Here is a 14,913-nt window from a genome sequence, read left to right on the forward strand (position 1 = left end):
TGCAATGCACTCACAGTTTGGAAATTAATATTGAGCTTTAATATGGATAGCTGTAAAAAACATAATTATTTAGGCACTAAAAAATCAAACCCGAAGTAGTAGATTTTAATTTAAATGTCACATCCATTTAAAAATGATGCTGTGACTCATCTCCCAATAGAATTGAACCAATTTTAGGTTTCCATTCACATTCAAGGCAGTGTGTTTAAAATCAATTTGCTTAGAAAATAAAGGCACATAACATTGAAAACTGAGGGCATTTTGCTCTGGTTAATATTGGTAAGTAATTTTGCTTTCTGTAAGCATCCTCTGTCTTAATCACCACGATTTCTTGCCTAACATAATGACCATTTTCATAGACATGGACTTCATGAATATTATAGTTTTCATGTGTGTATTTCTGTCTTCTCTACAAGTACATTAGTTCAGATGACTATCATTGTGTTCATATCATTGTGTTCATTCACCCATCATTAATTCAACAAATATTTAGTGTTTGCTACATGGCAGTCATGGTGCTGGATTGCAGAATATTGCAATAGTGACCTATGCGGCCTCATGGGTGGTCTCCAGACTTTCCCACTTCATGGCCATGATTCACAGAGTTTTTGGCCTAGAAACCACATTTGTTCAATTCATTCTTCTGATTACACATCTTTTTTTTGCACACAAAGCCCTTTACATTTCAGCCTAATTCTATTTTTCCAGCATTCTGTCCAATCACAGCCTCACACATATAGGTCATCTGAAATCCCATTTAAATAAAATAATTTATTTTTCTTTAAACAGTCTCTTTGCTTCATACTTTTGCACAGTTGGTACTTTTGCTTAGAATTACATTCTTCTCCAGTCCTAAACTCATTTGGTTTGATCAACAACTATTATTCCTTCGAGATCCATCTGAAATGTTTACTTCTGTGATGAACATTTTCCAATTTACCAGAAGCCTGGTTGCCTTGTTCTCTCTTTGATCTCATGGAACAAAATTTAAACTCTGTTATGGAAATTACCATGCTGTATTTAGTTTATGTGGGTCTGCTTCCCCCTGCCATAATATAAACTGTTCCGGGGCAGGGACTGTGTCCTATTTATTTTTGAATGTTAAGATGCCACATAATAGGTTCTTGGAGAAATAGTGTTAAAAGGATGAACTATAGGCTCATGAGTAAGGTCATTTTAATATACTTTTGGGTATATTCTTGTTTTGTATTGGTTTTAGAGAAAGTAATCTAATAGTGACATCGTATTCCGTTAAATATACTTTTTTTAACCTCATCAGATATTTTAACTTGCAGTGTAGCTGGCTTTAATTGAAGTCTTGGTCTCTAAAGTGAAAAATAAAGTCACCAGACATGTTCAGAGGATAACTACCTCACTTGTACAATTGGTTTGTTGTTCATTCCAGGAACGGCCAGCAGAACATCCTTGCTAAACCAACTGTTCACTTCTCTCATTTTTGTGCGCTCTCATCCTCTGCCCTCTCTACCACCTACATTTCTCACTCTCAACATAGGTGTCAAGCCTGACCAGCTTAATATGTAACTTTCCTTTGACCAAACCAATGCCCGGACAGTTTCTTCTGTTTTTGTTATCAGTGCACAGATAAATATAAGTTATCAAAGGCAAAACTTATTTTAGAATAGTGAATCTATTGATGTTTATTTCTGTGCTACATTACTTGAAAGATGATATTTTCCAGAAACATAGGTCTGCAACTGGATTCACTTTCAGCTAGGATGACCAAATATCATCTGTCCCACTAATTTTCAACAGAATGATGAAATGAAAAATATGATTGAAGGTCAAGTGGGCATAGAATTCATCTGACTGATTCAGTGTGAGCACACCATTTTGAAAATTGCTTTTGTTTGAAAATTGCTTTCTTTTTGTCTTTGTGTACATGAGTATACTTTTAAGGAACCATCTTTGTGAATTTGAACATTCATTTTGAAAATTTCCTGATGTAGACAGCCTTTGTTTTAGCTGCAAAATAAGAAAAAGAAAAAAAAACAAACCTTGTAGAATCTTCTTCATATCAAATCTTTACATTCTACATCTTTACATGTAGAATTTCTTTGCATTAAATCATCTTTTAAATTTTTTATTCATAATACAATTCCACTAGTATATTAATACAATCTTTTTTAACAAGTTAGAAAACTAGGTTGCCCGAGGCACCCCTATAATTAAAGTGAAAAGAAGATAAAATCTTCATTTTGCTATCTTTACCTTTGCCTTTGTGTTAGCAATACTAATGAACTTCACTATGTTTAGGGTGAAAAATTGATCTGAACCTTTCTGCATTTACTGCTGTGCTTTTTTTTCCCCTCTCCCCCTAAGGATTTGTGCAGTTTAATTGGCCATCAATTCTTTAATGATTATGGTAGCTACAGTAGAGAAACTGGTGTTTATCTTCATCATGCCCTGTGGACAGCATATTATGTTTATTTTTATACATAACTGCATTTCCATCATTTTGATAACATAGTCTAGCCAGTGGATGACAACCATCTTAGTGTCATTATTGATTTTAATCTTGAAATGCATATGTGAATTCTTGGAATGCACTACATTAAAATATATCTAATCCAAAAGTCATGCCACCGTGGCTTTTAACCACTGATGAAGTATCAGATTCAACGTGCTGAAAGGAGACCAAACATTAAGTAGAACTTTTAGTGACCATTAATTGGGCTGTCTTCAGGCTGCTCAAAGTACTTTCTTTGAAGGTGTCAATTAGTATTTTGAATATTCTATGTGCAGTGTTTTAAGAACCATCTGATGCTTCTGATTCTCATTTTGTAGCAATAAAATAATTATTTGTCCTTTCTTTGTGATGATTCTTCTAAAATTATAGCATAGTAACATCTTTAGGTCACAAAATGGGTTGGTGAGGTGATGATGTTCATTTTTACTGCTCGTTGGTACCATTTCTTTTAATGTTTTCCTTTTAAGAAATATTAATAATCCATTCTATTGCTATGTCTTTAAACATTCTAATCAGTGAAATGTACAAAACCAGAAGTTCAAAGTTTTGGAAGTCTTTAGAAGTATAGCAGATCCGTTACATTTACATTTAGTTCTATATGGCAAAGTGCTTCTTGTATTAGTCTGTTCAGGGTGCTACAACAAAATGCCTTAGACTAGGTGGCCTGTAAACAACAGAAATTTATTTCTTACAGACCTGAGGCTGGGAAGTTCAAGATCAAGGCAGATTTGGTGTATGGTGAAGGCCCACTTCCTGGTTCATAGAGGGCCATTTTCTCTTCTCACTGTGACTCTGGGGTCTCTTTTTTTTTTTTTTTTTTTTTTTTTTGTGGTACGCGGGCCTCTTACTGTTGTGGCCTCTCCTGTTGCGGAGCACAGGCTCCGGACGCGCAGGCTCAGCGGCCATGGCTCACAGGCCCAGCCGCTCCCCGGCATGTGGGATCTTCCCAGACCGGGGCACGAACCCGTGTCCCCTGCATCGGCAGGCGGACTCTCAACCACTGCGCCACCAGGGAAGCCCCTTGGGATCTCTTTTATAAGGATGCTAATCTCATGCATGAGGACTCCACCCTCATGACCTAATCACCTCCCAAAGGACCCATATCCTAATAGCATCACACTGGGGATTAGGTTTCAACATAAAAATTTTAAGCAGATACAAAGAGTCTATGGAAGTTTCTCTGAATTTGATATAGGCTGAAGAGTAAGAATTCTAAAAAAAAGTATGTCTCAGATAACTTTTTAAATTTTCTCTCTGACTATTAATTATGGTAATATATCTGTCTACCTGGGACACATAGAAGGACTATGTTAAGTGAACTAATTAAATAAAAAATTAGTTTATTTGAGTCTTCATCCTGACTTGATAAGCTATTTTAGTACATTTATGACATAGAATAAAGGTCTCATTCTTTATATACAACCTGAGGTTTGTCATCATGCCCAGAGTTTCTTCACAGTATGTTTAAAATGTTGTGTTTCCTGGAAATCTGATAAGAATTAATTAATCTTTTGTGAAATGAATGAAGTCTTAATTGGATATAGGGTCCATGATCCATTCAGATAACACTGTAATGTAGCTATGCATACATATCCAGGATCTTCAAGAAATTAGGTGACAAACCACTGAGAACCTTGCTAATTTTCTTATTTCTGCTTCTCCTGATTAGCTCTCTACCCAATTTTCCAGGGTTGTCTTAATCTTGTCTTCACTTCTGTACTTTTTTTAACGTATTTTATTCTCAGTATTGATTTCAAATTTACTTTCCAGAGTCTTTTGTTCTTAGTTTCTTTCCTTTCCTCTTGTTTTCCTCTACAAATATCTATGTATATAAACGAAGTCAGAAAGTTAATAGTGACAATAAGTTAATAAGTCTAGGATATTAATATTTGGGGTTTAGGATAATTTAAACATCTGACTAAATATATAGTATTTGACTCCTTCTATGAGAGAAGGGTTCTCTAAGTATATGAGAAGCTAAATGTATCATAAATTAATTATAATATATACATAGGTGCTCTAAATCTGTGGTTTAAGTACTTGGCTTTTATATGCACTATGCTATTTTCAAATAATACATTCTTTCTAGGAGATGTGAAAACTTAAGAATTTGGTAGAAATTTTTCCAGTTTGCCTTGTCTATTTGAAAACATTAAGCCTACATTTTTAGAAGGTATTATACACCTCTGACTTCTTATTATTTCAAATTAAATGCATCCCAACTAAACAGAGTAATAATAAACTCTTAGTAGAGTTAACTATAGATTTATATACATATTATTATTCTAGAGAACTCCAGAGTAAGAGTAGATTAGCCAGTCATTTACAAAGATAACACACACAAAGGCACAGACACATTTCTTATTAAGCTTTTTATTTTCTAGGTTGAAATTTTGGGAATGGCACTATACATTTATGTTTATTTCTTTTCTTTTTTTCTTTTTAAGCTCCAGTGTTCTGTGCATCATCAAATTCCATTGCCTTTCCTTTGCAATGTCTTAATATTTATTCCATCTTTTTATCCACTTAGTAGACTTTTATGTAAGATCCTATTAACCATACATACCAGAACATACTAATAATTTTCTACATGGTTTCTTTTGTCTTGATTCACTTTCATTTCCAAGTTATATATTTGTTACCAAGCTTTATCTTCCCTTATGCCATCACACTGTGGATAAAGAAAAGCCTTGAATTAGTCTTGCATTCAAGACTTTGCAATTCTTTGACATTTTGATTTTGTAATAAGAAAAATAGTAGATTTGATGCCAGTTCACTTATTTTCTAATACATGTATTCATACGGACCAGTCTCATAAAGATCTGAACTTATATTCTCATGTGAAGGTAATATTTAATGACTTATTTTCCTAATATTAAATCTGATGGGCTAGTAAAAAAGTAAACCTTGAAGTACTGCATATATATTATGTATTATTTAATTTTACCTTCTTATACAAACCTTCCATTCTTGCCGTACTTATCTACACCTTGAGTGTGTCCTCTCACTGAATACATTTTACCAGTTTCAGCAGTTGTGTAACTTCAACAAACTCTTTAAAGGCTAGACCAGCCCTATCCCCAGACCACCTTCAGACTACTTCCTCCATGCCCAACTTAATCATTTTTATCTTTGTCACTAGTATATAATAAATTATCTTCGGCTCTTACATTAAGAAAGTAGATTTGTTTCACACCTATTTGAATCTCCACTGCCTCCATATATTAACTATTCAAGAGTGTTTATTGATTATTTGTTTAATTATAATTCTTTTGCAAAACCTAATTTTGGATTTTTAATTTAAGTTCCAGAATTTTCCAAAGACTGATTTAAATAGAGACCTTCAATTTCTGATGATTGGTTTTCCTTTATGAGCTTTAGGTGGATAGTCCTATAGGGTAGACCAAGCTTCAGTCTATCCAATTTGTAAAGGCGGAGAATATCTCTTTACTCCATATGTAGATTGCTGACTGATTCATCTGTTACATGCAATAACCAAAATGAGGCTGGCCATTTCAGGTCATTGATCTCACAAAGACAAATGGTTTTTAGAAACAGCTATTATTTGCCACTGTTGTTTCTTTTATCCAAGACTAGGGCAGAAATAATCAACAGTTGTTGATCTTGTTGTGTTATTGAAAATTTCCAACTTTTTCCTAACTTTTGACCCACTGAATGATCAGCAGTTAAAAATTAAGCTGAAGGGCTTCCCTGGTGGTGCAGTGGTTGAGAGTCCGCCTGCCGATGCAGGGGACATGGGTTCATGCCCCAGTCCGGGAAGATCCCACATGCCGCGGAGCGGCTGGGCCCGTGGGCCGTGGCCGCTGAGCCTGCGCGTCTGGAGCCCGTGCTCCGCAACGGGAGAGGCCACAGCAGTGAGAGGCCCGCGTACCGCAAAAAAAAAAAAAAAAAAAAAAAAAAATTAAGCTGAATAAAATGAAAAGACTGAGAAGACAAGACTCCAAAAATATTTTGGTTCTCTAGAGCAAGAGAGTACTGTAACTTAGATAATAAGTTATGGTTAATAACGAGGAAAGCCTCAGTAAATACAGTTTCTGTCCTTCCAAATATGAAAAAAAGAAGAAGAAGGAAGAGGAGGAAGGGGAATAGGGGGAGAGGTAAATGAAGGGGGAGCTACCTATGATGAAGAGTTTCAGAAGAAGCTGAAAAACAGTCATCATGTTGCACTGATAAGCTTAGCAAATATTTATATTATCTTAAGTAATCCAAAATGTGTGCCTAAAGAAATGTTTTTATTTTGTTGATCCATGCATTTACCAAAATTAATTTCATGTGGGACATTTTTACTTTGTAAGAAATTTCATTAGTAATCAGAGGAACATGATTATCCCAAAATATATTTTCAAAAATTCTCTTTGAGCAATCATCCTCTTAAAAACAGGGGATAGACCAGCCTATTATTTGAAAACCTGCATTAGCCACATGTACATATACACAGCATATGCATATAACATATTATCTTTCAACACCAAGGCCCCTGTAGAAAGCATCTGCATCTTGATTGGAGTGGAAGTCGTATGGGTCTCTATGTGTGACAAATCTGAACGTTACACTTTAAATTGGTTCGTTTTATCATATATAAATTTCATCTTAATAAAGTTCATTAAAATAAATCAAGACCGCTAACATCTTGCAAGTTAAACCTAACACAGACACTATTAAAATGTAAAGCAAAACAAAATAAAATAAAATGTAAAGCAACATGTAAATACAAATCTAAGATTGGGTCCATCATCACTGGGGAACCTCATTGGATTCTATTTGAAGTTGGGGGTCATTATGATATTAATATTTATAGATATCAAATGATGGAACAGACAGTCTTATAACACTCCATGCATATTAGCTCAACCGGTGTTGTGACTATTACTATTACTTTACATTTTATATTTGAGAAAGATGAAACTATGAGAGATTAAATTGTTTGTTCAGCATCAAACAACATCTGAGTTGTGGAGCTGAGATTCACACCTGAATAGTTTGGTTGTACCATCTATGCTTCTAAAACACTACACTATATTACTACTATATACTTATCATTCCCAAATAAATTACATTTCAGAGAATTTATATTGCACTAAATAATTCTGTAATGTCTAGTTAGCTTAATATTTCACAATAGAAAGGGATATTGTAGCTTGTTTTTCTCTTTTCTCATATCATGTTAGTTTTCTTAACTCAAAACTGTATAGATATTCATTTTTAATACTTTGACAGTAGGCAGTACTGTGTATATATACACATCTATGGGGAAAAGTGTTCTTATAAGGGGTTGTGGTTGTGGTTGTTGAGTTCACTATTTCGTAATACTCAGAATCTAAGCACAGTTGCATCACATTCTTCACTAACATCAATTGTCCTGTTGTTAATATGTCAAAAAGTGATTTTAAACAAAAGGTCATTGTAATTGCTATTAAGCTTATTTTTTATCTTGGGTTACTTTCCTTTTCAGAGAGGACTCGAAGATCAAAACTTCAATGTATTGTGATGTGCGTACACAGCAAATAATGCAATTGCCACTTTTGATTTGTGGATCCTAGCTCAAAATCATGTTATATTACTAGCCACTGACTATTTTGTAAAGTCACAAAATTGTCCTTAGATAATAAAAATTTGTTTGATGAATATTCATACTAAAACATTATAGAAGTTTGAAATACATATCTGTCTGTTAACATAACTTGTAGCAGTTCAACCAACTATAATAAATGTTTATACTTTCAGTTTTACTTTCTTATGATCTTATGATTATTGCATTGATTTAAAAGAAGAATGTACATGTCTGATAAGGACCTTTATTTTATCAAGACTGACTGCTACTAACAGGCTATATATAATTGTTAATGCAATTGTTGGACTATAATTAACCCCAGATATGAAAACCTCAGTTTCAATAAATAGACTTTAAAATGTCATTTAACTAATAAAATCATTCTAGATCTTCAAATAATAACCAAATTAGAAACAGCCTCTAGATTCATACATGATTTTATTTATATCAAAAGCTGAGGCAAAACTGCTTATGCACATTTAAGGAATCAGAGGTCTAGGGTCTATTCCAAAACAGGGACTCTAGTGTCTAGTGCACACAATAATCAAACAGACTGAGGAGGAATGTGAGAAATCCCTAGGCAAGCAGGATCCAAGAAGACAGGGTAGCTATTATAGCAAAACCCAGTCAAGCAGAAATTACTAGAATGCAGTATATTTACACATTATCTCTGGAAGAGCTAATCATGGGCACATCACTGCAAAATGTGACTCTAAGCCAGAACATTCAATGGATAACCCTGAAAAAGAGCCTCTAGACAAACTAACAGCTGCATAGTATGGACTGAAGAGTAGAACTGACCATCTAGGCTTGTGCTTTTCTGTAGAAATATAATCTACTTTTTATTCTCATTTGACACTTAAGACAGAAAATGTATGAAAGATAACGTGGGTATATAATGTCATTTATGAGTGTCATTCATACCAGGATAAAGAAAGTTGCAGAGTAAATCAACTATACTCCAATAAAAATTAATTAAAAAAAAGAAAGTGAGAGGGTCATTAGCCCCAAACAAGGAAGACAGACCACAAATTTGAACCCATCGTAACCAGGAATATTTCTTTGGAGGCAAAGTTCTAGCCTAGACAGGAGTCGCTTGCAGAATTCTTAAGAGGGAAGAAATAATCCTCATATATCTTCAGTGAGGCCAGATGATTATAGCTGTCTGGCCGGAGGATTAGGCAGCTCTGCTAAAGGAAAAGTTGGCAATTAACTCTGCAGTGATAAGTAATAAAGTAAGGACAGTTCAGCTCAAGTAGACAGATTGACAATAGCTTGGTGCAGATAAACCGGCAGAATGAAGTCAGTCATCCTTTTTTCAAGTTGGAACTCTGAGAGCCACAAAAATGAGTGATAGAATTTTATTTTTCTTTGGGGCTGAATTACATTGTATATTGTGCTAGATTTATGTGTGTGTTTTTGGGTAGATGAATAAATGTCCTTCCACTTCCTATCTCCCAGATCTAATCAATTGCCAAGTTTTGCAAAGTGTATTTGTTTGGTGTCACTTATGTGCCTCCCTACCCCCTACCCTCCCTACGAGCCATTTGTTCCATTTCCTCTGCCAGTGTCCTTTGTAGGCATTCATTATACTTTTCTGCACTATTATTATGGCCTCTGTGCTAATTTTCCTCAGAATGACTTTATCCTTCACATTCTCATCAGAGTTATCTTCTAAATAACAGTTGATCCTCCATATCTGTGCGCTTCATCTCTGGGTTCAACTAAGGATCAAAAATATTGGAAAAAAAAGTCCAGAATGTTCCAAAAAGCAAAAGTTGAATTTGATGTGTACTGGCAACTATTTACAAAGAATTTATATTGTATTTAAACTATTTACATAGCATTTATACTATATCAGATATTATAAGTTATCTAGAGATGATTTAAAGTATAGGAGAGCATGTGTGTAGGTTATATGCAAATACCATGCCATTTTATATAAGGGACTTGAGCATCTGCAGATTTTGGTGTCCGTGGGATGTCCTGGAACTAATCCTCTGTGGATACATAAGGACAAGTGTAATTTAGATCATATTATCATCTGTCATTAAACTCTACACTGACTCCTCATTACCTGTCTTTATCTTCTCAGTTTTCGATCATATTATATCCTGGCAAACTATCACCCAGGCAGACAGCTCCCCTTAAAGTTTCCTGAATATACCAATATACTATTAGGGGAAAAACATACACACACATATTATGTATACATATTATATATAATTTGATACTTGGTTATTATGTTTTCTAATTCTGAAGAGCATTTTCTACAGGTGGCATGCACAGTACCCTGCTTTTGTCCCTGTGTTTGCTAGGGGCTCTTCAAAAGTGGCAGTATCTAACAGCTGTTTATGTCTTGTATAGAGAGTGTCATATGTATTTAAGTTGTGTATTTTTATAAAGTAAAGGCAAATGCCAAAAAAAAAAAAAAAGTGGCAGTATCTTTTGTCCAGAATTTGCCCCAACTGCTTATGCACACAGTTATTTTTAGTCTCATAGTTTCTTTGTATTTTCTTTGTGTAGGTGCAAATATTGCAACACTGTAGCAAAGAGTCCCAGGTCCCAGCCTGTCTCAAATCCTCCCAGGCAAAACTGATCAGTCATCTACTTGAATACCTGTAGTTTTATTCTGCCATTGTTAGAGTCATCATCTTGTCAAAGGCCTTGTTGACTGAAGACTCTGTTGCCTACAAGGCACTTTCTTGGGCCCTTTGTGATTGATACACAGTGCCTCTCGGAATAGAACAGCTACAAAAGTTGTTTGGGTTTTTTTGTTTTGAATCTGTTTATAAAGAGATGTAACTAAAATGGCCTTAAATTTCTTATGTATGTGAATGAAGAAAGAATTTAGTTTTTATTTTTTTTCTGCTGTGTCCCCAAAGTAGCATAGTGACTGGCTCCGTATGAACAGTCTGTAAATATTTATCTAGTAAATGAATAACCATCAGGTTTTCTAGACCTGATGAGAGCATTCTAACTCAATTGGTGGGAAATCAGAAACCGTCATCCCCTAAAGGATAGAGAAAACCAAGGAATCATTTGCTATTTATATCTCATTGAAAGGAATTTTCAAAATTAATAAATGCTACATTTGTTCAAAATGTATATCCTAAAATATACTTGTGTTAAGTTATATTCATTTTAACTATTTGTTTTATCATTTTGAAAAATGATATTTTAAATGCATTTATACTGTGATTTTTCACAAAATATTTTTAATATTGTCTTTATCTCAACATTAAAAAAATTCTGTTGATTTTTTTCTCGCAGATAAAACATATCTGTACCACTGGCTGGGTGTAATGCAAGGAAGGGACAAAGATGAAATGGAAACATGCTCCTTTTTTGGTCATAATATCACTCCTCAACTTGTCAAAAAGCCACCTGTTCCTGGCACAGCTTATTCCAGGTAAGTGCCATGCATTTGTTTCATCAAACCTTGATCCGTATTCGTTCTTTGCTTTAAATTCATTTTTTATTGTGTGTGTTGTAAATTGAATTTGTTCATTTTCTTTAGAGCTTGTAAGTCTTTGTGAATGGTTTCCTAAGTATGTGTGCTGATAAATTTCAGGGATTAAATATTATTCTTGAATACAGAGCATTTTATTAATTCCCTAGAGAAACTGAGAAAATTCAGAAAAATTCACTATTACTGAAACATGTAAGAAGTTACTATATTAAGTGCAAGAATAATTGTAATAGGAAAAAATGGGTAACAAAAAGAAGAGCAAAGTCATAATGCATGTTAATACCATGGAAAAGGAACTTCAAAAAAAGTAAAATATTTAAAACTGAAATTCCTTTGGAGTAGTGACGTGCTAATTCACAGGCTGAACAAGGTCAGAATAAAAATGCAACATGCTGCTCTGTTGCTGCCGTGGTTACTGTTGTTTTTGGTGATGTTAGAAATCTGGTTCCTTGACGTCATAATTTCATTAATGGTGCTGTACAAAGCTTTACTTAAAGTCTTTTATAGGAAATTGACTAAATCCTATGTTATGGTAGAGGAAAATAGAAAAATATGTTGATACACTAATCACAATGTAATTTCAACTCTCCTCTTAGTTAAAACTATGGGAAAATTGTAGTTAACTTTAATATATTTAATATATCATCATAATTTAGCCAAGTTATTCATAAAAGAATGGTATTTGGTATTTTGTTAAACCAAAATGTGAAGCTTGATTTTTATTTTATTGTTGTATTTATTTTAATATTCAGCAACTATTTGTAACTTATGTGTATCCACACACAAATCAGGATTTTCAAATAATCTTGGGGCTTGAATTTTTTTCCTCTGTTGGGTTGACATTTTATTTAGGAGATAAGGGAGGTGTGAACACAAAGTATGTTTAGATCTGTTAAAAACATTTCCATAGGGTGGTATTATATAGAAAATTTAAGATCTGTTGTAACAGAGTTAATTTAGCTGCTTTGTACTATATTAGGTTAACACTCTGAAATTACTACAAGTTTTTAATTTTAACCTGTTCCTACATTCTATTCTCTTACCACTACTCTGTTGACTATTTATTAAAGTGAATGAATGAACCCAATATCAAAAAATGACAATATGAAAAAATGTTAAGCATTTTTGATTATATGAAAAATGCAAATATAAGTACAAAGTAGTTCATTGTCTTTCAGATCATCAGGATAAAGAGGTTATATGAAAGTGTTTTGGAAACTGTGACTACAGTTTTAGATATAGATATAGTTTTGGGGGTTTAGGTGTAATTGTCCTTAAACTGCCTTGCTAGCTCATAACTGCTCCAGGTCAACAAATTCAGTCCATGATCTAGTTCTTGAGAACGTAATCAAATCTCAAAATGGTCAAGTGTGGTTTGAATCATCTTTACTTATCTAGATATATGGAAGAAGGAATGTGTGCATACAGTGTGTGGTAGGGATGTAAGGTTTATCTGTGGAATACGAAGTTACCTTTTCATTCAAGAAGATACTGTATAATTTCAGAGAAGACATATCAACTTGAACATTTGGTTCCAAAATTTGTCAAAACTCTGCAATTGCTATTTGACATGCAGGCATTTTAAGACTAAAGAGAACTTAAAATACATGAATTTATTGCTTAATGCAGCATGTAGATTAGGTACATAGGTGATCAATTGGTTAGCAGTTAGCAAAAATATGTCATACGGATTAGTAACTTGGGGCCCGTTTTGAGGCAACACCTTGAAAAGAAATAAGGGTACCCAAAAATGGGATTTGTAAAGCTAAATGCCTTTCCTGTTCAGGGCCAGAGAGTTCAAGAATTATTTCAAAGCAATTTACCTGTCAAAAGAAATATGCTGTTAGCTTTTCAAAAGGAACATCTGCGGAGTGGAAGTCATTTTCATAACTGCCTTCCATCCAGGAGCATTGGTTTCAGGCTAAGGAGCTTAGAAAACCTGCTAAAAGGAGTCATCAGCCTCAGAATCTCTTCTCCTTCACATTAATCTCAGAATGAAGTGAGATCCTGATTCTTTCTGTTGTTGCTGTTCCAGCTTTATTATGTTCCGTAGAGGCCCTTGACCTGGACTGAGTTTAGCGTAGCTCAGAAGATCAAAGACAGGAAGATCAAATATTAGCGACTTTTTCAAAAACATAGTTTCTCATTCAGCTGATTTACTTCCGCTCTTTCCCTTGAGGAAAGAATATCCTCCTTTATCAGAAATTTATTTCAAAAGTCAGATAATTAAAAAAATAAATATACCATGTTTCTAAAAAACTAAGGAGCAATATATGATCTATAGAACATGGTGAGTTATTAGTAGAGAATCTACCAGAACAAGATGCCTCAGGGTACCAAATAGGGAGCAATGAAGATAACCATGTAATGTAGGTTATTTTATTACCACAATAATAAAGAGGTTTTCAGTCAAACTGTGATGTGGTTACTTGGTGTAATTAAATATTAAAACAATGCTTGAATTGATGGATTACCCACTTCCTTTGTTTATTTTCTATTTTGTTCCCCTGTATAATACATTTTTAAAACTGCTGTTATGTTTTACAATATTGTATGTGAAGTGGTTGGTATATTAGGGAGATGGCTAGAAATTACTTGTACATTTTAAATGAAGAAATACTCTTGTTGGTGCAAAGTAGATCCTCTTTAAGAGAAAAGGAATAATTAAGAAGTGAATTCTAGGAATGATTGAGCCTCTCCAACCATGTGAATTGTAGCCTTCGTTGCATATAGAGCTCATTAAAGGCTCTGTAGTAAAACCACTGTTAGATGCTCATCTTGTCAATTTTCCTCATCTCTTATTCACATATAAAGTACTCTTAAGCCAGCTGCGGTTATCTTTGAGGCATGCTGTATCTGGGCTAGGCCACATCTTTATCTAATCTGCTACAAAGAAATCTGACAGTTACCTATCTTTCCATTTTAAACATCTACCTCTGATTGCAACAGATGTCAGAAAGACAATAAAAGATAAATGTTAAAGGATATGTTTTAAAAGTATACATTTCACACATAGTGGATTGAATTGAAAATTTGAAGAACATCGATGGTAAAAAAAATGTTGAATTCTAGCTGTATATTGTAAGATTTTAAATGGCAATATGTGGGGATGGGGAAGCATACAAGGTTGCATTTCTGTTTGAATAAATCCAACAGCCCCCTTTTAAGTTAAATGTAATTTATTTTTCCCTCTCTCTTCTCTGAATGTGCAGCAGCACTGTCCCTCATTAAAGATGCAGGAGCTGACAGGGTTATTTCCTTTGCCCTGCCTCATGTCAACAAGCCTTGAGTGTGAAATTGTCTGAAATGACTTACTGCTTACCCTCCCCACCCATCCCACCACTTCAGTACCTTGCTGCTTTATCCAAAGGAAGGTAATTG

The 14,913-nt window shown here is 34.2% G+C and overlaps 1 protein-coding gene across 7 annotated transcripts in view; it reads left to right on the forward strand.

Annotated features, from left to right (window-relative positions):
• ROBO1 (roundabout guidance receptor 1) overlaps positions 1-14,913 on the forward strand; it is a 1,104,762-nt gene that overhangs the window by 153,175 nt on the left and 936,674 nt on the right. For 6 of the 7 annotated variants that reach the window (XM_049709940.1, XM_049709942.1, XM_049709947.1 and 3 more), the window contains exon 1: positions 11,370-11,472. In XM_049709940.1, coding sequence (XP_049565897.1) covers positions 11,385-11,472 — 88 coding nt within the window. In that variant the 5' untranslated portion in view covers positions 11,370-11,384. Of the gene's footprint in view, positions 1-11,333; positions 11,473-14,913 lie in introns of those variants that run through there. The other variant, XM_049709943.1, reaches the window with a different exon arrangement.

This window comes from Orcinus orca, chromosome 5, assembly GCF_937001465.1.
Source record: "Orcinus orca chromosome 5, mOrcOrc1.1, whole genome shotgun sequence".
Lineage (NCBI taxonomy): Eukaryota > Metazoa > Chordata > Mammalia > Artiodactyla > Delphinidae > Orcinus > Orcinus orca.